Raw genomic sequence first — 14,751 nt, 5'->3', positions numbered from 1 at the left:
AGCTTCCTGCAACACACTCCTTAGCCAAACTGAGCCATCACAAACAACCACACATCCAGCCTGCCTCAGTCATTCTCACAGATGACCCCGGGGCTGGAAAAGACACATGCACGGTCACAATCCAGTCCCTTAGATGCAGTACAAACACCAGAACACAAAGAGCCTGCCTCCGTACACTCAGACAACCTCAGACCTGCAATCACGCAGATGATCACACCCTAGCACAGCCTTGTCAGCCCCCATACCCCAAAGCACCCACCCACAGCCATCCCCAGGCCCACAGGTGCAGTGTCACAGGAGATGTGCCCAGGGACCCGCACAGAAGCAGCCTTGGTACCTTCAGGATCTCAGGTCCCAAAGAGCCACACAAACAAACACATCCCAGCTGTGCACATTCTCACACAGCTCCCAAAACATCAGCGTGGTCACATGGCCCACCAGAATATACCTGTGCATCTCATGGGCATGCACATGCACTTGGCACCCCAGTGGGTCTCCTGCGTCCCACATGGGCTTTCACAGCCATACACACTGAATCACCAAACATACCCCATGTCTCACCTGCCACCCACCCCACCTCCCTTGTCCTGAACCCTGTGTCCCCATCCATGCCTCCGCTTAGACTGCAGACAGAGCCCCTCATTTATTTGGGATCCAAGGTCTTAACCCTGGTACCCTCTCCAATAAACTGCAGCTGAGTTTCCATGCTCTAGATGATCACCCTAGATAAGGGTGGGGGTCAGGTGGGCAGGGGTCTGGGGCCAAGGCCGTAGCAGGAGGAGCTGTGCAGCCACCAGAGGGAATGGCTAGGGCAAGCCCTTGGCTATCGCCCCCAACATCTCAACTCCCCGCTGGAGGCCAGGCTGGGAGCAGACAGGTGCTAGGGGCTCCTCAGGCATCCCGGACCCGCCCGAGGAGGCCAGCATTCTCCTGGCGGAGGGCTCGGTAGTCCTCGCGGATCTTCTCCAGATTGCTGAGTGTCTTCTTCCCCATCTCCATCTCAATCTAAGGCAACGTGAATCACATGTCTTTAGTGTGGGGTGAGGGGGGCCTTACCCTGCTCCCACCTCCCCTCTCCATTAAGGCTGCTGAAGGCCCCTCCCGTGCCCCTCCCCCACCTCCTCCCGCAACAGCCTGCTGTGTCCCACCACCATTGGGCCTTTGCGTGTGTCATCTATTTGCCTAAAGCATCATTTGTTACATGGCAGGATGAGCCGACACATACTCAAGCTGAGGCCTCTGCCGATGGCCCCAGGAGGCAGGCGAGAGAGCCTTTGGGATGGGAGCCAGGGCTCAGAGCAGACTGCTGGCCAGTGACAGTTTACACACACAGCTACTAAGGGGCAAGGCCAAGAGTCCAGCCGTGGGCTGCGTCTGCTCCCACAGCCTCTCTTGGTGTGAACCAGGGGTGCTGTCCACTGGCCTGCCTTGGTTTTTCCTCCTACCCATGGGCCTCACCTGTTCCTCAAGATCTCGAACTTCCCGCATGATTGTGCCTGTATCCTCGATGGTCTGGATGAGCTGGCTGCAGTTCTATGGATGGCAGGAGCAGAAGGCTTGCACCCCCACCACGCCCCACCCCGGCCAGCCCCCCTGGACACTACTCCACTCACCTCATGCAAGGCAGCTAGATACTTGTATGCCTTCCGAACAGCATCATCCTTCTTGGCATCCTGATCAGACAGAAGGGATCAGTGGGCTTCCCCCATGTTTCCCACAAATACCACCTCCAGGACCCCACAAGGCCACCCTCTCCCACTCCCCTAATCATCCTCTGTGGCACACAGCCAGGCTGGAGCAGCAGCATACCTACAAGGCTCACACAGGGCTTGTGCCCAAGCCAACCTGTAAGCAGACAGACAAGCAGCAGCCCAGCCCCACCCCACCCCTCCACCCAGCCCAGCCTGACCCATACCTTGAACACGAGCTCATCAGTTACAGCAAATGTCCGATCCAGCTTCCCAGACAGGGAGTTGATTTCCTTCTGAAGCTCTTTTGTATCTGATAAAATCTGGCAGAGTACAGGGTGGCCATGAGCCCATGTTTGGCACAGGCTGGCCAGCCGGCTGCAAGCATTTGTGTGCATGTGCTCACACCCAGATGTCACTGCGCCACTGCATCAGGTGTGGCTGGAGCAGACGGGGTAGGAGTGTTCTATGTTGGGGTGTGGCTAGATAGCTCTGCCTTTCAGAGAATGTGAAGTCCCCGTGTGGCCATGCTACATGCATCTGCCCCAACCTTCCACAGCTGCAATGATGTACCTTAGTGATCTCTTCCTTCTGCTTCCGGATGTTGCCCACAATCTCCAGGATGCGCTGGGTATAGGCCAGCCGGGACACATCTCTTGGCAGGGTCTCCAGCTCTGACACCTAGACAGAACATAGCAGACACTCTCCTGGGACCTACACCCCACCCACTCCACTGGGACCCACTCCTCACCCACTCCGGGCTACCCAGGGCCCCCGCACGGGCCTTACCAGCTGCTTATAGACCTCTTCCTTCCTACGGGCCTCTTCAGCAGCTGCTCGAACACTCTGGTGCAGCTCCTGGATCTCTGCCAGCCGTCGAGAAGATTCCAGCTGCCAGGACCCCATGGGTAGAGGGATAGTGAGCAGAGCACAAGGATGAGCCCCTAGGGAGGGACTGAACCTGCCCCACCCACAGCCCAGGGCCTCACAACCTACCTCTCTGCAATCCTGGAGCTTTCGGAGGTGGCGGTACTCAGCCAGAAGAGGGACCCGGTGCTTTTCCCACTGACCCGCCAAGTGGATGACCCGCTGGGCACTACTCTCTACCACAAGCTGGGGATGGCAGTAAGGGATGTGTGTCACACCGGATGGACTCTTCCAACTCCAGCCCTCCCACCTAACCATGGTGCCAGCCCCACCTGCAGCTTGGCGAGGTTGGCAGTCCCGTCGGGAAGCAGCTCCACTGCCCGGCTCTTCAAGCGCAGGGCCTGCTCACGCTCTGCTGTGCTGAGCTCACTCTGCCGACACTCCGTCTCCACCTGGCACCCCATGAACCCCCACTCCCATCAGCAGAGGAGCTCAGCCACACACCAAAGCCCTCTAAAGCCCTCTAGCCCCCACTGAGCCTGGAAAGCCCTAGTCTAGCCTGAGCCCCCACAGATGACAACACACCCCTCTACCCTCTGTCGGCCCCTTGACCCCTCCTGATAGTGACGGAAACCCATAAGCAGTGACAGACACCCACAGGCCCCTCTGATCCCTCTGATCCCTCTACCTCCACAAAATGACACCCCCCACCCCAGAAGCCCTGACCAGGCCCTCAAGCCCCTGCCCATACAGATACATCATACTGACACAGATGCTCGCACCCCTCCTGATTCTCATAGACACCCACATAGCCTGACCGATGCCCACGGGTGCCCCTGACCCCCACAGGTCTAAACCCACTCACCCTACATCCCCCTCTCACTTCCACTTATTCTCCTAAACCCATGAGAGCCCATGGGTCCCCAGGGTTGCCTCTGAACCCTCCTGACATCGGCAGACCTCTACAAGGTCTTCTCAGGCTCTGCAAGGCCCTCTAGGCCCCACTGTGACCCAACCCCAGGTGGGCAGCCCCTCTCCTCCCCACCTCCCACCTGCATGAGGCTGATTCCCAGGGTCTTCATGTTGGCTTCAACCTCTTCAATGTTGCGGTTCACTCCCTCCAGCTGTTCCCGAAGAGACTCCAGCTCCTGCTCCTGAGCTGCCCTTGTGTCCTGAGAGGCACAGGCCAGTTGGGGTCAGGGTGTCAGGCCCATGAGACAGGTGAAGGCCCAAAGCCTCCCCCCACTGCTCCACTTACTTGTTCAGGCCGCTGGGAGGTGACTGGCATATCAGACACCTGGGCTGCCTGGACCTCGGGCTCCTGCGGGAATGAGAAGGGAGTATCCTGGCTGTCCCAGAAGGCCCTGCCCTGCCCCGCCCCACCCCACCCAGCCTCAGCACCCAAGTGCCCTTCCAGCACCGTCCTCACATCCACTCAACCGCTGACAGCTGTCAGACTGGGTTTATGAGGACCTGGGCACTCTCTGAAACCTCAGGCTAGACATATTTGCTCATAAAGAAACCTCCCTGATCCTGGCACAGCTCCTGCCCACGGGGAGGATGAGGGCCCCTCTAGATCAAGGAAAGAAGCTAAGTCCAGAGGAAACTGTCTAAGGGAAGCTAGGGTTCGCACACCCTTATGTGGCTCCCACCCCTCCACCCTTTCTCCACCAAAGCCCCTGAGAAGCCAGGGACACTCCCCACCCACCAGCTCAGAAAGGGCATGCCCAGTGGGAACACAGGAACCTGTGTGGATCAAGTGTGTTGTCTATACAGAAAGCAACCCAGCAAGCCTGCCTTGGCCCTGTCAGCACACCCAGGTCCATTCAGACCCACTCACTGGATGGAAGGTGAACTTTTCTGAGTGTGTGAAGCGGGAGCCCTTGGAGGCACCCATCCTGGCTGCAGCACCCCAGGCCTGCAGCAGCTCTCCCAGGTCTCGGGCCTGTGGTGGAGCCCCCAGTCGGCCCCAGGTCTGGTGGAGATGCTCGGCCAAGTGCTTCTGCAGCCGCTGCCGCTGAGCCCGTGTATCTTCCTGGAAACAGAAGGCAGGGCAAACGGGAAGGTGTAGAGGCCTGCTAGGCACCTGAGGCCCTGCCTCCTCCAGGGAGCTGCCTGACAAAGTGCCACCACATGGTCACACCCACCCTTCAACCCCTCCCACCAAGAGGCCCAGTCCCCCTCTCCTGACCCACCGGTCTGGGAGCTCCCCAAGGACAGGGTCCCCTCCTCAAAGCCATGCTTCTCTCCACCCACTCGCTCCCCACACTGGAGGTGGCTGAGGCAAGGGAGAGAAGCAGCAATCAGCAACCCCCCAAATCAGAGGGCCACACTGAAAGGCTACATGGGGATGGAACAGAAATGGAGAGTCAGAGGTGCTGGGCAAAGGAGTAATGGAAGCAGAGTTAAATCAAGATGGGGGGTGGGAAACAGAGGGAGTTTCGAGACAACTAGGGAAATATGACTATGAACTCAGTGACAGTATTAAGAGATCACTGCTAATGGTACTAGGTGTGAAAATAACCCACAGGTTACCTTAAAAAGTCAATGCCCTTCTGAGTTAAGAGATGTCTGTCTCAGTATTTAGAGCTGAAGTGTCATGCATATTGGGACCTGCTTCAAAATAATACTGAGAAACACTTAGGGGAGAACAGATGAAGAAAGACTGGTGACCTGCTCATAGTTGAAGGTGGATAATGGGCACACAGGATTCACTGGAACATTCTATTTCTGTGTTTGAAAATTTCTACAAGCTTAAAAAAAGACAGGCGGGAGTAAAGATGGAACAAATGGCGGTGGGGGAAGCTGGGGCAGAAAGAAGAGACGGGGGCAGCCCAGATGGCTCAGCGGTTTAGCACCGCCTTCACCCCAGGGTGTGATCCTGGAGACCCGGGATCGAGTCCCACGTTGGGCTCCCTGCATGGAGCCTGCTTCTCCCTCTGCCTGTGTCTCTGCCTCTCTTTCTCTCTGTGTGTCTCATGAATAAATAAATAAAATCTTTCAAAAAAAAAAAGAAAGAAAGAAAGAAAGAAAGAAGAGACAGTGACAGAGGTGAACAAATAGGACAGGAAAACACCCAGCAGAGGAATGAGGAGACAGAGGGGCAGGAAGGAGGGGCAGCACAGCCAAAGGACAAGAAAGATAATGACCAGAAGAGACAGTGCAGGGACCCGGGGACAGAAAAAATAAGCATTGGTGACAGTGGCAGAGACAGAGAAAGAATGAGAGGCTCTGGGGTGGGAAGAAGGCAACAGAAACAGGGAAGAAGTATGCAAATCCTGAGCATGCTGGTTGCTAAGAACCTGCCTTGGTTCAATGCTAGCCTGAGGGGAGGGTACTATCACCTCCCAAGTCTCAGGAAGGGAAACTGAGGCTCTAGAGGGAGTGCAGGATAGTGACTTGTCAGAAGTCCACAGTCTTTCTAACTCCAGGGTTCTCTCAGGGAAGAGCCAGGTGGAGGAGGCAGAGAGGAGACAATGAGGGAGAAAGGGCAGGAGGAACAGAGAACCAAGGGAAGCTGAAACAGGGGCATTTCTGTAAGCAAGGGCCTTGGCAGCAGAGAGCCAAGCATTGGGCGGTACCTGGGTGGGATGGCGGGGTGCCCGTTGGACCCAGTCCTCATCCCCGGGGCGGTCCCGGCCCCTGTGTTGGCAGAGCTGGATGGCATGGCATTCGAGGAGTGAGGCCACCCTCCCAGCAGGCTGGGGCACCTGGGTGGGGGCTGGAAGCAGCAGAGGACTTGCCTGGAACTCCCGGGGCTCTAGAGGCAGGAACAGAGTCAGCTGGCTGGGGAGGGGGCGGTGGTTCAGGCCTACTTCTCCCCCTGCTCCCGGCCCTCCCGCACAGCCTCACCCGTACCTCCTCTGGAACTCAACTCAGGCATGACCAGCCTGGTGGTGTGGAAAGGCTTCTGGGAGGCTGAGCCCTGGTGGGAGAGCAGAATCAGAGCCTCCCTGATGAACTGTGGCAGGGGGAGGGGAGGGCACTGGTGGTGGGAGGGGGGCTAAAAACCCGAGCATGGGGCCAAGGTGGGGCCAAGCAACATCGATGTGAGCTAGGGGGTCCCACCTGGAGGTGCTGCAGCTTGGGAGTGCGAAGGAGGGGTGGGACCCAGGGCAGGGCCATCTGGTCCCGGATCTGGCTGCCGATGGCCCGGAGAAGGATAGCTGAGTCACCTATAGGGGATGGGGAAGGAGTGTCAACCAGGTGACAGTGCCACAATTCCCAAAATGCATACCCTGGGAAAGCAGCCATGGCTCCCTGACCCCTACCCCCCAGAGATGCATCTCTATCTAGCTATCCTTCTCACACCCAGCCAGTCAACAAACACTTGCTGAGCACCTACTATGTGCCAGTCACTGTTCTAGACTCTCAGAATACTTTGGTGAGCAGACTGAGAACTTGCCCTGCCCCCACGTTGCCAGCATGCTGGTAAAGGAGAACATGATTAAAGTCAAAAGTACAATACAGAAAAACTCTCAGGTAATGATCCAAGAGGAGGGTAAAGACTATTGAGAGGAGCATGTAATTTTAAACAAGGCGGTCTCAGTAAGGCCTCCCAGAGGTGACATGTGAATAGAACCTGTAAAAGGTAAGAAGGTGGACCAAGAACATATCTAGGGGAAGAATAATCTGGCAAATACAAAGGCCCTGAGGCTGGAGCAAACCTGGAATGTCTGAGAAGCACCAAGAAGGCTAGTGTGGTTGGAGTGGGGAGGGGAGGAGGAGCGAGGAGGAAGTAAGGCAGAGAAGCCCCTCCCAGCACCCAGCACCAACTCCCCCCACCACCTGAGGCAGCCCAAGCCCAGGCCCCCTTCCGCCTGCCCTGCCCTGCCCCCCTCCCTAGACCCAATCCTCCCATCCCACCCAGGTCTCCCAAAGATACATCCCTGACCCCAGCCCTGGTCAACGTTTTTACCACCTCCACCTCCCCCAGCCCCTATAACATCCAGGAATGCCGTGCTCTCCTTCACCCCACACCCACCGTACCCTGGGCAGACCATACCTGCAGGCTGATCTGCATCCTCAGAGGCATCAGAGGGCAGACGCTCAGCCAAGAAGAGAAGCAGGTCCCGGAGATCAGGCTCACTGGGGTAGAGGAAGTTCTGATAGCCAAGCTCCAGGGGATAGCCCAGGTCCTGGGGGTTGGGGGGGTAGCCTCTATCAGGCAGGCAGAACCCTCCTGTCCTGGGAGCTCTGGGCCTAGACCACAAATGCTCCCACTATCTTGCCAACCACCACCCTCTCAACTCCACCTTGGCTCTGCAAGGCCTCCAGGCCTCTGAGGGGAGCCACAGAGTGATTATAGTCAATGCTACAGAGAGCGAGAAATAAGATTAAGGCTTCAGCCTTTCTAACTATGAGCCTAAATCCAGAGGCCATAAAGGAGGAGTATTTCTGAACCCATGGAAAGAAACAGAAATGTTCAAGAATACAATTACCAAAACCATAAGAGTGATGACAAGCTAGAAAAAAAAATATTTGGAGTTCCCATCACAGGCAGAGAGTAAATCTACCTCATATTTGAAGAGCATCTAAAAATCAAACAAGTGGGGCGCCTGGGTGGCTCAGTGGTTGAGCATCTGCCTTTGGCTCAGGTCATGATCCCAGGATTGAGTCCCGCATTGAGCTCCCCGCGGGGAGTCTGCTTCTCCCTCTGTCTATGTCTCTGCCTCTCTCTGTGTCTCTCATGAATAAGTAAATAAAATCTTTAAAATAACAATAAATAAAATTAAAATAAAAAGCAAACAAGCAAAAGAGACCAGCAATGCAAGAAAAAAGTAGGCAAAAGATAGGAGCAGGCAGTTCACAGAAAAAAAAATGAAAATGGCCCTTAAACCTAGGCAAATATGTCCAACCTGGCTTATGAGACAGACACAAATTGAAAGCACACCAAGAGATTTCACACAAACGTCACTGACCCAGGACAACCTGACGGCTGTCCTGTTCAGGTGCATGCTGGGAGGGAGATACCATCGCTTGGGCAGTGCCGCTGCCCCAAACCTGAATCTGATCATCAGAAAACACTGTGACCAACTCAAAGCGTAGGCTGTGCCAGGCGACAACCAGCCAAGACTCTTAGAAAACATTTGTCATCACAAAGGAAACAAAGAAACAAAAACGAAGGAGGACTGTTGGATACAAAAGATTAAAGAGGTAACAGTGAAATCAAATGTGTGATCCTTGATTAGATGCTACAGTTCAAAAAAAAAAAGCAATAGAGGATATTTTTTGAAAAACTGGGGAAATTCCACCATGCACTAGATATTAGACACTATTATTCTAATATATACTATCGATTGTTAACATACATATTAAATTTCATGGGTGTGATCACGATATCGTGCTTATGCTGGCAAAAGTCCTGCTATTTAGGAGAGGCGTGCTGAAAATTATATGTATGAAGTATCATGCTGTCTGCCACTTTCAAATGGTTTGGCAAAAAAGTGTGTGTGCATGCATTTATATACAGAGAAAAGAATGGAGCAAAATCTTAACAGAAAGCTGGGGAGAAAAACTATACTGAGCTATCATTCCTCACCTACTGAAGGGGCACAGATCAGTGGGCCAGGCTGTGGGGAAACAGGTGCTCTCTCCCACACTGCCGTTGGGAAGGCAGAAATGAAACAAAGCCCAGTGAGGGCAATTGAGCAAAGTCCGACAAAACAATATATGCTTTTACCCTTCCACCTAGCAATCCTACCTTAAGGAGCTGTCAAACCATCCCTCTAACAATTCAAGAGGACAGACACACACAAGATTATTCATTACAGCATTATTTGCAAAATCCTAAGTGTCCAAGCACAGGATATCATATGTATGTACTGCAGTACATATGTACAATGGACATTTAAAACGTTTAATGCAGCTGTTACGAGGGATTAAAAAAAGTAAGAAAGAGAGAAATAAAACAAACACAGGAATGGGTAGCAAGTCTCTATTTTCCCGCATTTTATAGACTTCCCATAAAGCAAAATTACCAACTACCAAAGTGCTACAATGTCCGAATTATCCTCAAAAGGCTACAGGTTCATTGCCCTCTCTTCCTCTTCCTCCGCGTGACATGCTTTACTAATTTACAACAGAGCATGGGTTCCTCATAGAGCCTTTTCTCAACAGAACAGCCAAAGTAATGAAAAAGTTGCTAAAGAATAAATATAAAGGGGCAGAGACCTGGGAAAGGAAAGGCTCTGAAAACAAACTTCATGCGGTTCACAGATGACCTCAAGTCGACCCTTCTGAGAGTCGGAAGAGGGCCTTTCTCCACGGCTCCAAACCAGGAAGCAGATTTTTGGTTTTGCTTTTCCCTTTCCAGGCTCTGCAGAGTATGCAGACGTGCTCTCTGGAGCAGAACAACCAGGAAACAGCAGAGTACGAAATGCCATGAAGAGGAAGGATACGATGTCCAATCATATGACATACAATGCTCTAAGTGGATCTATTTTTGATATAAGGGTTTTAGACTATTTCAAAGAAATGTGTTCTTGACTTGCTTCATGGTTTATATGTATCCTATACAGATATTAGGTTAGGTGGAGGGGACCTTTAGTATATGTCATGAACCATTGGTTATGGCCAGAAACCGGGCAATCAAAATCTAATAGAAAGAAAAAAAGGAAAAAAGAAAAAAGAAACGAGGAAATAAGTATATTCAGATTTGCTTATATCTGCATTAAAAGAAAAAAAACCTGGAAAGAAACACAGGAAACCAATGAAAGTCATCCCCTTCAGCAGACAGGCAGGGTAACAGGTGAACGGTTTGGCGCATGAGACTCTGCCAGTATCATGCTCCTTCCATCACACCTGGGAGCTCTCTCTTACCCTTTCAGTAGTTAACCACCTTTTACCAAATTAACAATTTTTTATATTTAGATGTCCCTGTTCCAACTATTGCTGGAGTTTCAGGCTCCAGACTGGACCCAGACTAATAAAATGACCTCCTCAAAACAATTTTTTTAAGAAGAGACTTATGGGCTTTGGTGTAAAAAGATCAGGATTGAAATCTAGCCTGTACTAACTTACTGGCTAAGACCTTGAACTGGTTATTTCACCACCCGAAGCTCTGCTTCCTAGCTATGAAATGGGGCTGATAGGACTTTCTCTATGTGCCTGTTTTCAGAGCTCAAAGGCCCCATCAGTGTTCTGCGTGGGGACTAAGAAGCAGGTCCAGAAAGAAAGCCTTTTTCTTCTATTCAGAGTTCCTGTCACTCTGGGGCTGCATGGACACTGAGAGCAGATTTTCTGGATTCAAATCCAAGCTCTGCCTCTTACCAGCTGTGTGACCTCAGGCAAATCACTTAACTTCTCTGTGCTTTACTTTTCCTCATCTGAAATAAAGGGATACCCATGGTACCTACTTCAGAAAGCGGCCACGAGAATGAAGCAAGTTTATACCACCATACCCAGCACAGGGTGGAGGGAATCCACTCAGCAAAACTCATTATTATCTGTGTGTGTATGTGTGTGTGTGCCCACGCGTCTATTAGGTCACAACATAAGAGGTATTTATTTCAGACAGTCACTGTCAAAAGAGTGTGAAAACCACTGGCTTTCGAGCTACTTTACTTTGGGTTTTTTCTGACACCTGCAATCAAAGAACTGTGACTGATACAGAAACTCAATCCAGAAGTCAGGTGTGTGAAGTGACAGACACCAAAATATGGAGGTGGCCGAGTGGCAGAAAGTGGTGGCAGGCAGACGGCCACATGAGGAGGCGGCCAGCAGAAGGCAGTGGTGCCAAGCCTGAGTGGGCTACAGGGGCAGCACCTGGTTGGATTATGAGAGAACCTTTCTGTCTGCTGATATGTACATGAGGGTTCTGGGGCCAATCGCAGGCACGCTTTGGCCATGCTCTTTGCCCCACATTAAAGAGAACCGGTGAGTCAACACCAAAGCCACTGGGAGGCAGCTCTGAGAGAAAAGAGAAACAGGGAGCTGGGGGACACCAGACCCCCAGCCCCTTCTCAAAATCTCTCACTGTGTGCACTCTCCTTGTCAAAGGGGACAGAACCTCTTGCTCAGGAAGTGCCATCCTCAAGAAAACAGCTCCAGGCCAGGGGACAGGCCTGGCTCCCGAGGCCACCCCAAGAGAGCCCCAGAGAGAAGAATCTGGGAACCCCTGAGATTCAGCCAAACCTGAGAGCTAAAGGATGGGCAGAGCTCCGCAGCCTGCTGTTAAGAGACAGAAACTGCACAAGATTCGAATTCAAGAAACCTGACCGCCCTGTCCCCAGGGGCTAAATGGAAACATTCACTGCAGTGACTCTACTGTCCTTATACCGTCATGTCCTAGGTCCATTGGCCAGGTTCACACACTCAATATGTAGCTAGAGGTTGCTGGAAGGCAAGCAGCCAGATTGGGCCTCCCTAATAGTGATACCACTTTTGCAAAGCATATTATAGCCAGCTGTTTTCTATATTAACTAATTCTTACTCCTCATAGCTAACCTATGTGGTAGGTACAACTCTTATACCCGTTTTACACATGACGAAACAGGCCCAAAGAGGTTAAGAGACTGACCCAATGTGACAGAGCTAGCAAGCCAAGAGAAATGACATTACTCAGAGCCCCTGGACATAGTAACTGGAATACTGCTCTGTACTGAGGGAGGCATGAGTGCTTCATCACAAGGCACTTTACCTACGAGAGAGACAGTTTGGGAATTATTCTCAGCAGAGGCAAGATGTGTGTGGCTGCCACAGGGGGAACCCAGCAGAGATACAGTTTTACATAATCAGCTTCTCTTCCTTTGAGTAACCCTCTGGCCCCCAACTCCCAAACTATCCTGAAGGAGGAGTCAATCACAGAGTCCTATAGGGATGATTATGTGATCCAGGCTGAGCCAGTCAGAGTACACAGTGATTAATTTAGGAGTGAACATGCGACCCAAGCCAAGCCTTTTTCTGGAACTAATAAATGGATACCATGGAAGTAGGGGGGATTCTTGGTGCTAAGCGTAAAATGTGGGAGCCAAGGGCAAACTGGATCAACTCATATAATGCTCCTATCAACTCTATTTTTATCATCTCGGTTTCACAAATAAGGAAACTGAGGCCCAGAAGGGTTAGGGTCACATTGTTAGCAAGTGGTTAGTGAGGGTCTGAGCTACTCAGGCATAGAGTTAGCATCCTTAACCACTAATAAATGCTAAGCCACAAGAGGAGGTGGCAGAGAGGACAGGCAAGGGTTTTGAAGGAGCTTGGTGACTTTGTGAAGGAGGAAGGAAGAGGCTGTACATATTGGGAGGAGGGCACTCACCATGCAAGCCTGAGCCAGGCTCATGGCCAGGCGGAACCGGGCAGACATGGCCAGAGGCAGCAGGGGGCTGAGGCCAGAGCCCACGGCAGGGTTGATCACACGCAGGCAGCGGACCACAGCTTCTACGACCAACTCAGTGGTGAAGGCTCGCAGGGACTGCACATCTGGAGGAACTGCCCTGAAAAAGAAAAGGGCAGATTCGAAGCAGCCAGGAAACTGGGATCAGGCTGGACCATGCTGCCTTCTGGACACCTTAGTATTGGGGTGGGAGTGAACGGAGGGGATGGCCACAGTTCAGACAGGCCCTGGGTGTTGGTGACTGGGACTTCCATTTGGAAAACTAAGAACCAGAGAAGTCCTTGGGTCCTAATGGTGGATAGGAGGGATCTGAATTCAAAAATCATCTCAAATTGCCATATGCTTAAAAGTCTCTCATTTCTAGGGTCTAGGAAGGGCAAGGGACCCAGATGGCATGCTCTCTGTGTTTCTGGATCCCCAGGTATCATGTTCCTCACATGTCAGGGGCCCCTAGGTACTGAGCTGCTAGGGTTTTGAGACTAGATATTGCGAGGCTCAGGTTTTCAGGAGTTCTGAATGTCAGGGTCCCTAGATGTCAAGATCTTCAGATTTCAAGACCTTCTAGTTTCAAGCAATCCAGAAATCAGCCTCCCTAGATGTTGACATCCTGGGTTTTTAGAGCCCTTGAATGCAGAAGTCCTGTGTGTCACGGTCACTAAGTGTTGAGGTCTCCAGGTTTTAGGGTCCAGGGATTTTAAAAGCCCAGGTGTTGGAAAACAGGATTTGAAGGTTCCCAAGTATCCAGTCCCAGGGTTTTGAGTGCCAGGGTCCTGGGTGTTTAAATTCCTTGGTTCTCGAAATACAGGTGGCTTAAATTTTCTAAATACCAGGGGCCCAGGGGATTGATGTCAAGAACCACATATTTCAGGATCCTGGGTGCTGAGGATCCAAGGTTTTATTTAAACCTTGGAGATATCTGGGTCTTGGAATCTGGGATTTACCAAGTGTTGAGGTCAAAGGGTTTGGGAGGTCCTTGATGTCAAAGAGCATTTGTGTGGGTGGGTGGGTGGGGGGTGTCTTAGGGTTCTGGAAGTTGGAGCCCTAGATGTCAAGGTCTGGGGTTTTAAGGTTCCCGGGTGACTGGGTCCAGAGTTTTGGAGTCCCGGATGTGGGCAATCCGGGGTGGGCGGGGGCTGTGTCCTTACGTGCCGGCCTGGCGCAGGGAATGGATGAGAATTCGGTCCGCCTCCTCCATGGTGGAGCCGTGTTCGAGTCTGGGGACAGGTCCAGGACCGGGTCCGAGGAAGAGAGGAGCAGCTGTTGAAACCCCGATCGGCACTCGCGGTCCAAAGAGTGTCACGGCTGCGCAAGGAAAGCCGGGAAGTGTAGTTCGGTGAGCGAGTGTGGCGCGAGCCGGATGCCTGGCGTCCTGGTGCGAAGGTGCGTGTACAGGCTTAAGCGTGCAGTGGCTATTGGGAGTTGTAGTTCTTCCGCTTGCAGTCCAGTGGGTTCATCAGAGGGGGCATAGAAATATATTTTGAGCGCGCACGCGAGTGTGTGTGTGTGTGTGTGTGTGTGTGTGTGTGTGTGTGTGTGTGTGTGTGTGTGTGTGTGTGTGTGTGTACGCGCGCGCGCGGCTTCCTGACTCATTCATTTAAGGCGGCATTCATCTTGCATTCGTCTTCCGTAATGTAAGGGCAAGGGCTTTAGCATAAAGCGGCTTCGGTTGCGTCTCAGCTTTTTAGCTAAAGTCTTTAGCTCAACTAGTTAAAGGTGCAACCGTGGGCAGGTTACATAACTTCCCTGCGTCTTAGTTTCCCCATCTGTAAAATGGAACTATGAATATACCTGCTGCGAGGATTAAAACAATTTGTGTAAAACCTTGTTACTATATACCGGACACATAGTACAGTAGGAAAG

General features: G+C 52.2%; 1 protein-coding gene across 1 annotated transcript; it reads right to left on the bottom strand.

Annotated features, from left to right (window-relative positions):
* Nucleotides 1-628: 628 nt before the first annotated feature.
* On the bottom strand, nt 629-14,249 carry CCDC22 (coiled-coil domain containing 22). Its single transcript, XM_041741910.1, has 17 exons — nt 14,037-14,249; nt 12,814-12,991; nt 7,561-7,693; nt 6,624-6,730; nt 6,414-6,480; nt 6,137-6,315; nt 4,396-4,590; nt 3,814-3,876; nt 3,608-3,727; nt 2,888-3,007; nt 2,685-2,801; nt 2,478-2,579; nt 2,262-2,369; nt 1,916-2,011; nt 1,614-1,673; nt 1,459-1,533; nt 629-1,005 (listed from the first exon to the last, which is right to left on the bottom strand). The coding sequence occupies exons 1-17, from the start codon at nt 14,084-14,086 to the stop codon at nt 892-894; spliced, it is 1,884 nt and encodes a 627-aa protein (XP_041597844.1). The 5' UTR covers nt 14,087-14,249; the 3' UTR covers nt 629-891.
* Nucleotides 14,250-14,751: the final 502 nt, after the last annotated feature.

Source organism: Vulpes lagopus, chromosome X (assembly GCF_018345385.1).
Source record: "Vulpes lagopus strain Blue_001 chromosome X, ASM1834538v1, whole genome shotgun sequence".
In the NCBI taxonomy this organism is placed as follows: domain Eukaryota; kingdom Metazoa; phylum Chordata; class Mammalia; order Carnivora; family Canidae; genus Vulpes; species Vulpes lagopus.
The sequence above is the reverse complement of the archived record's forward strand: the minus strand, read 5'-3'. Positions and strand labels throughout refer to the sequence as shown.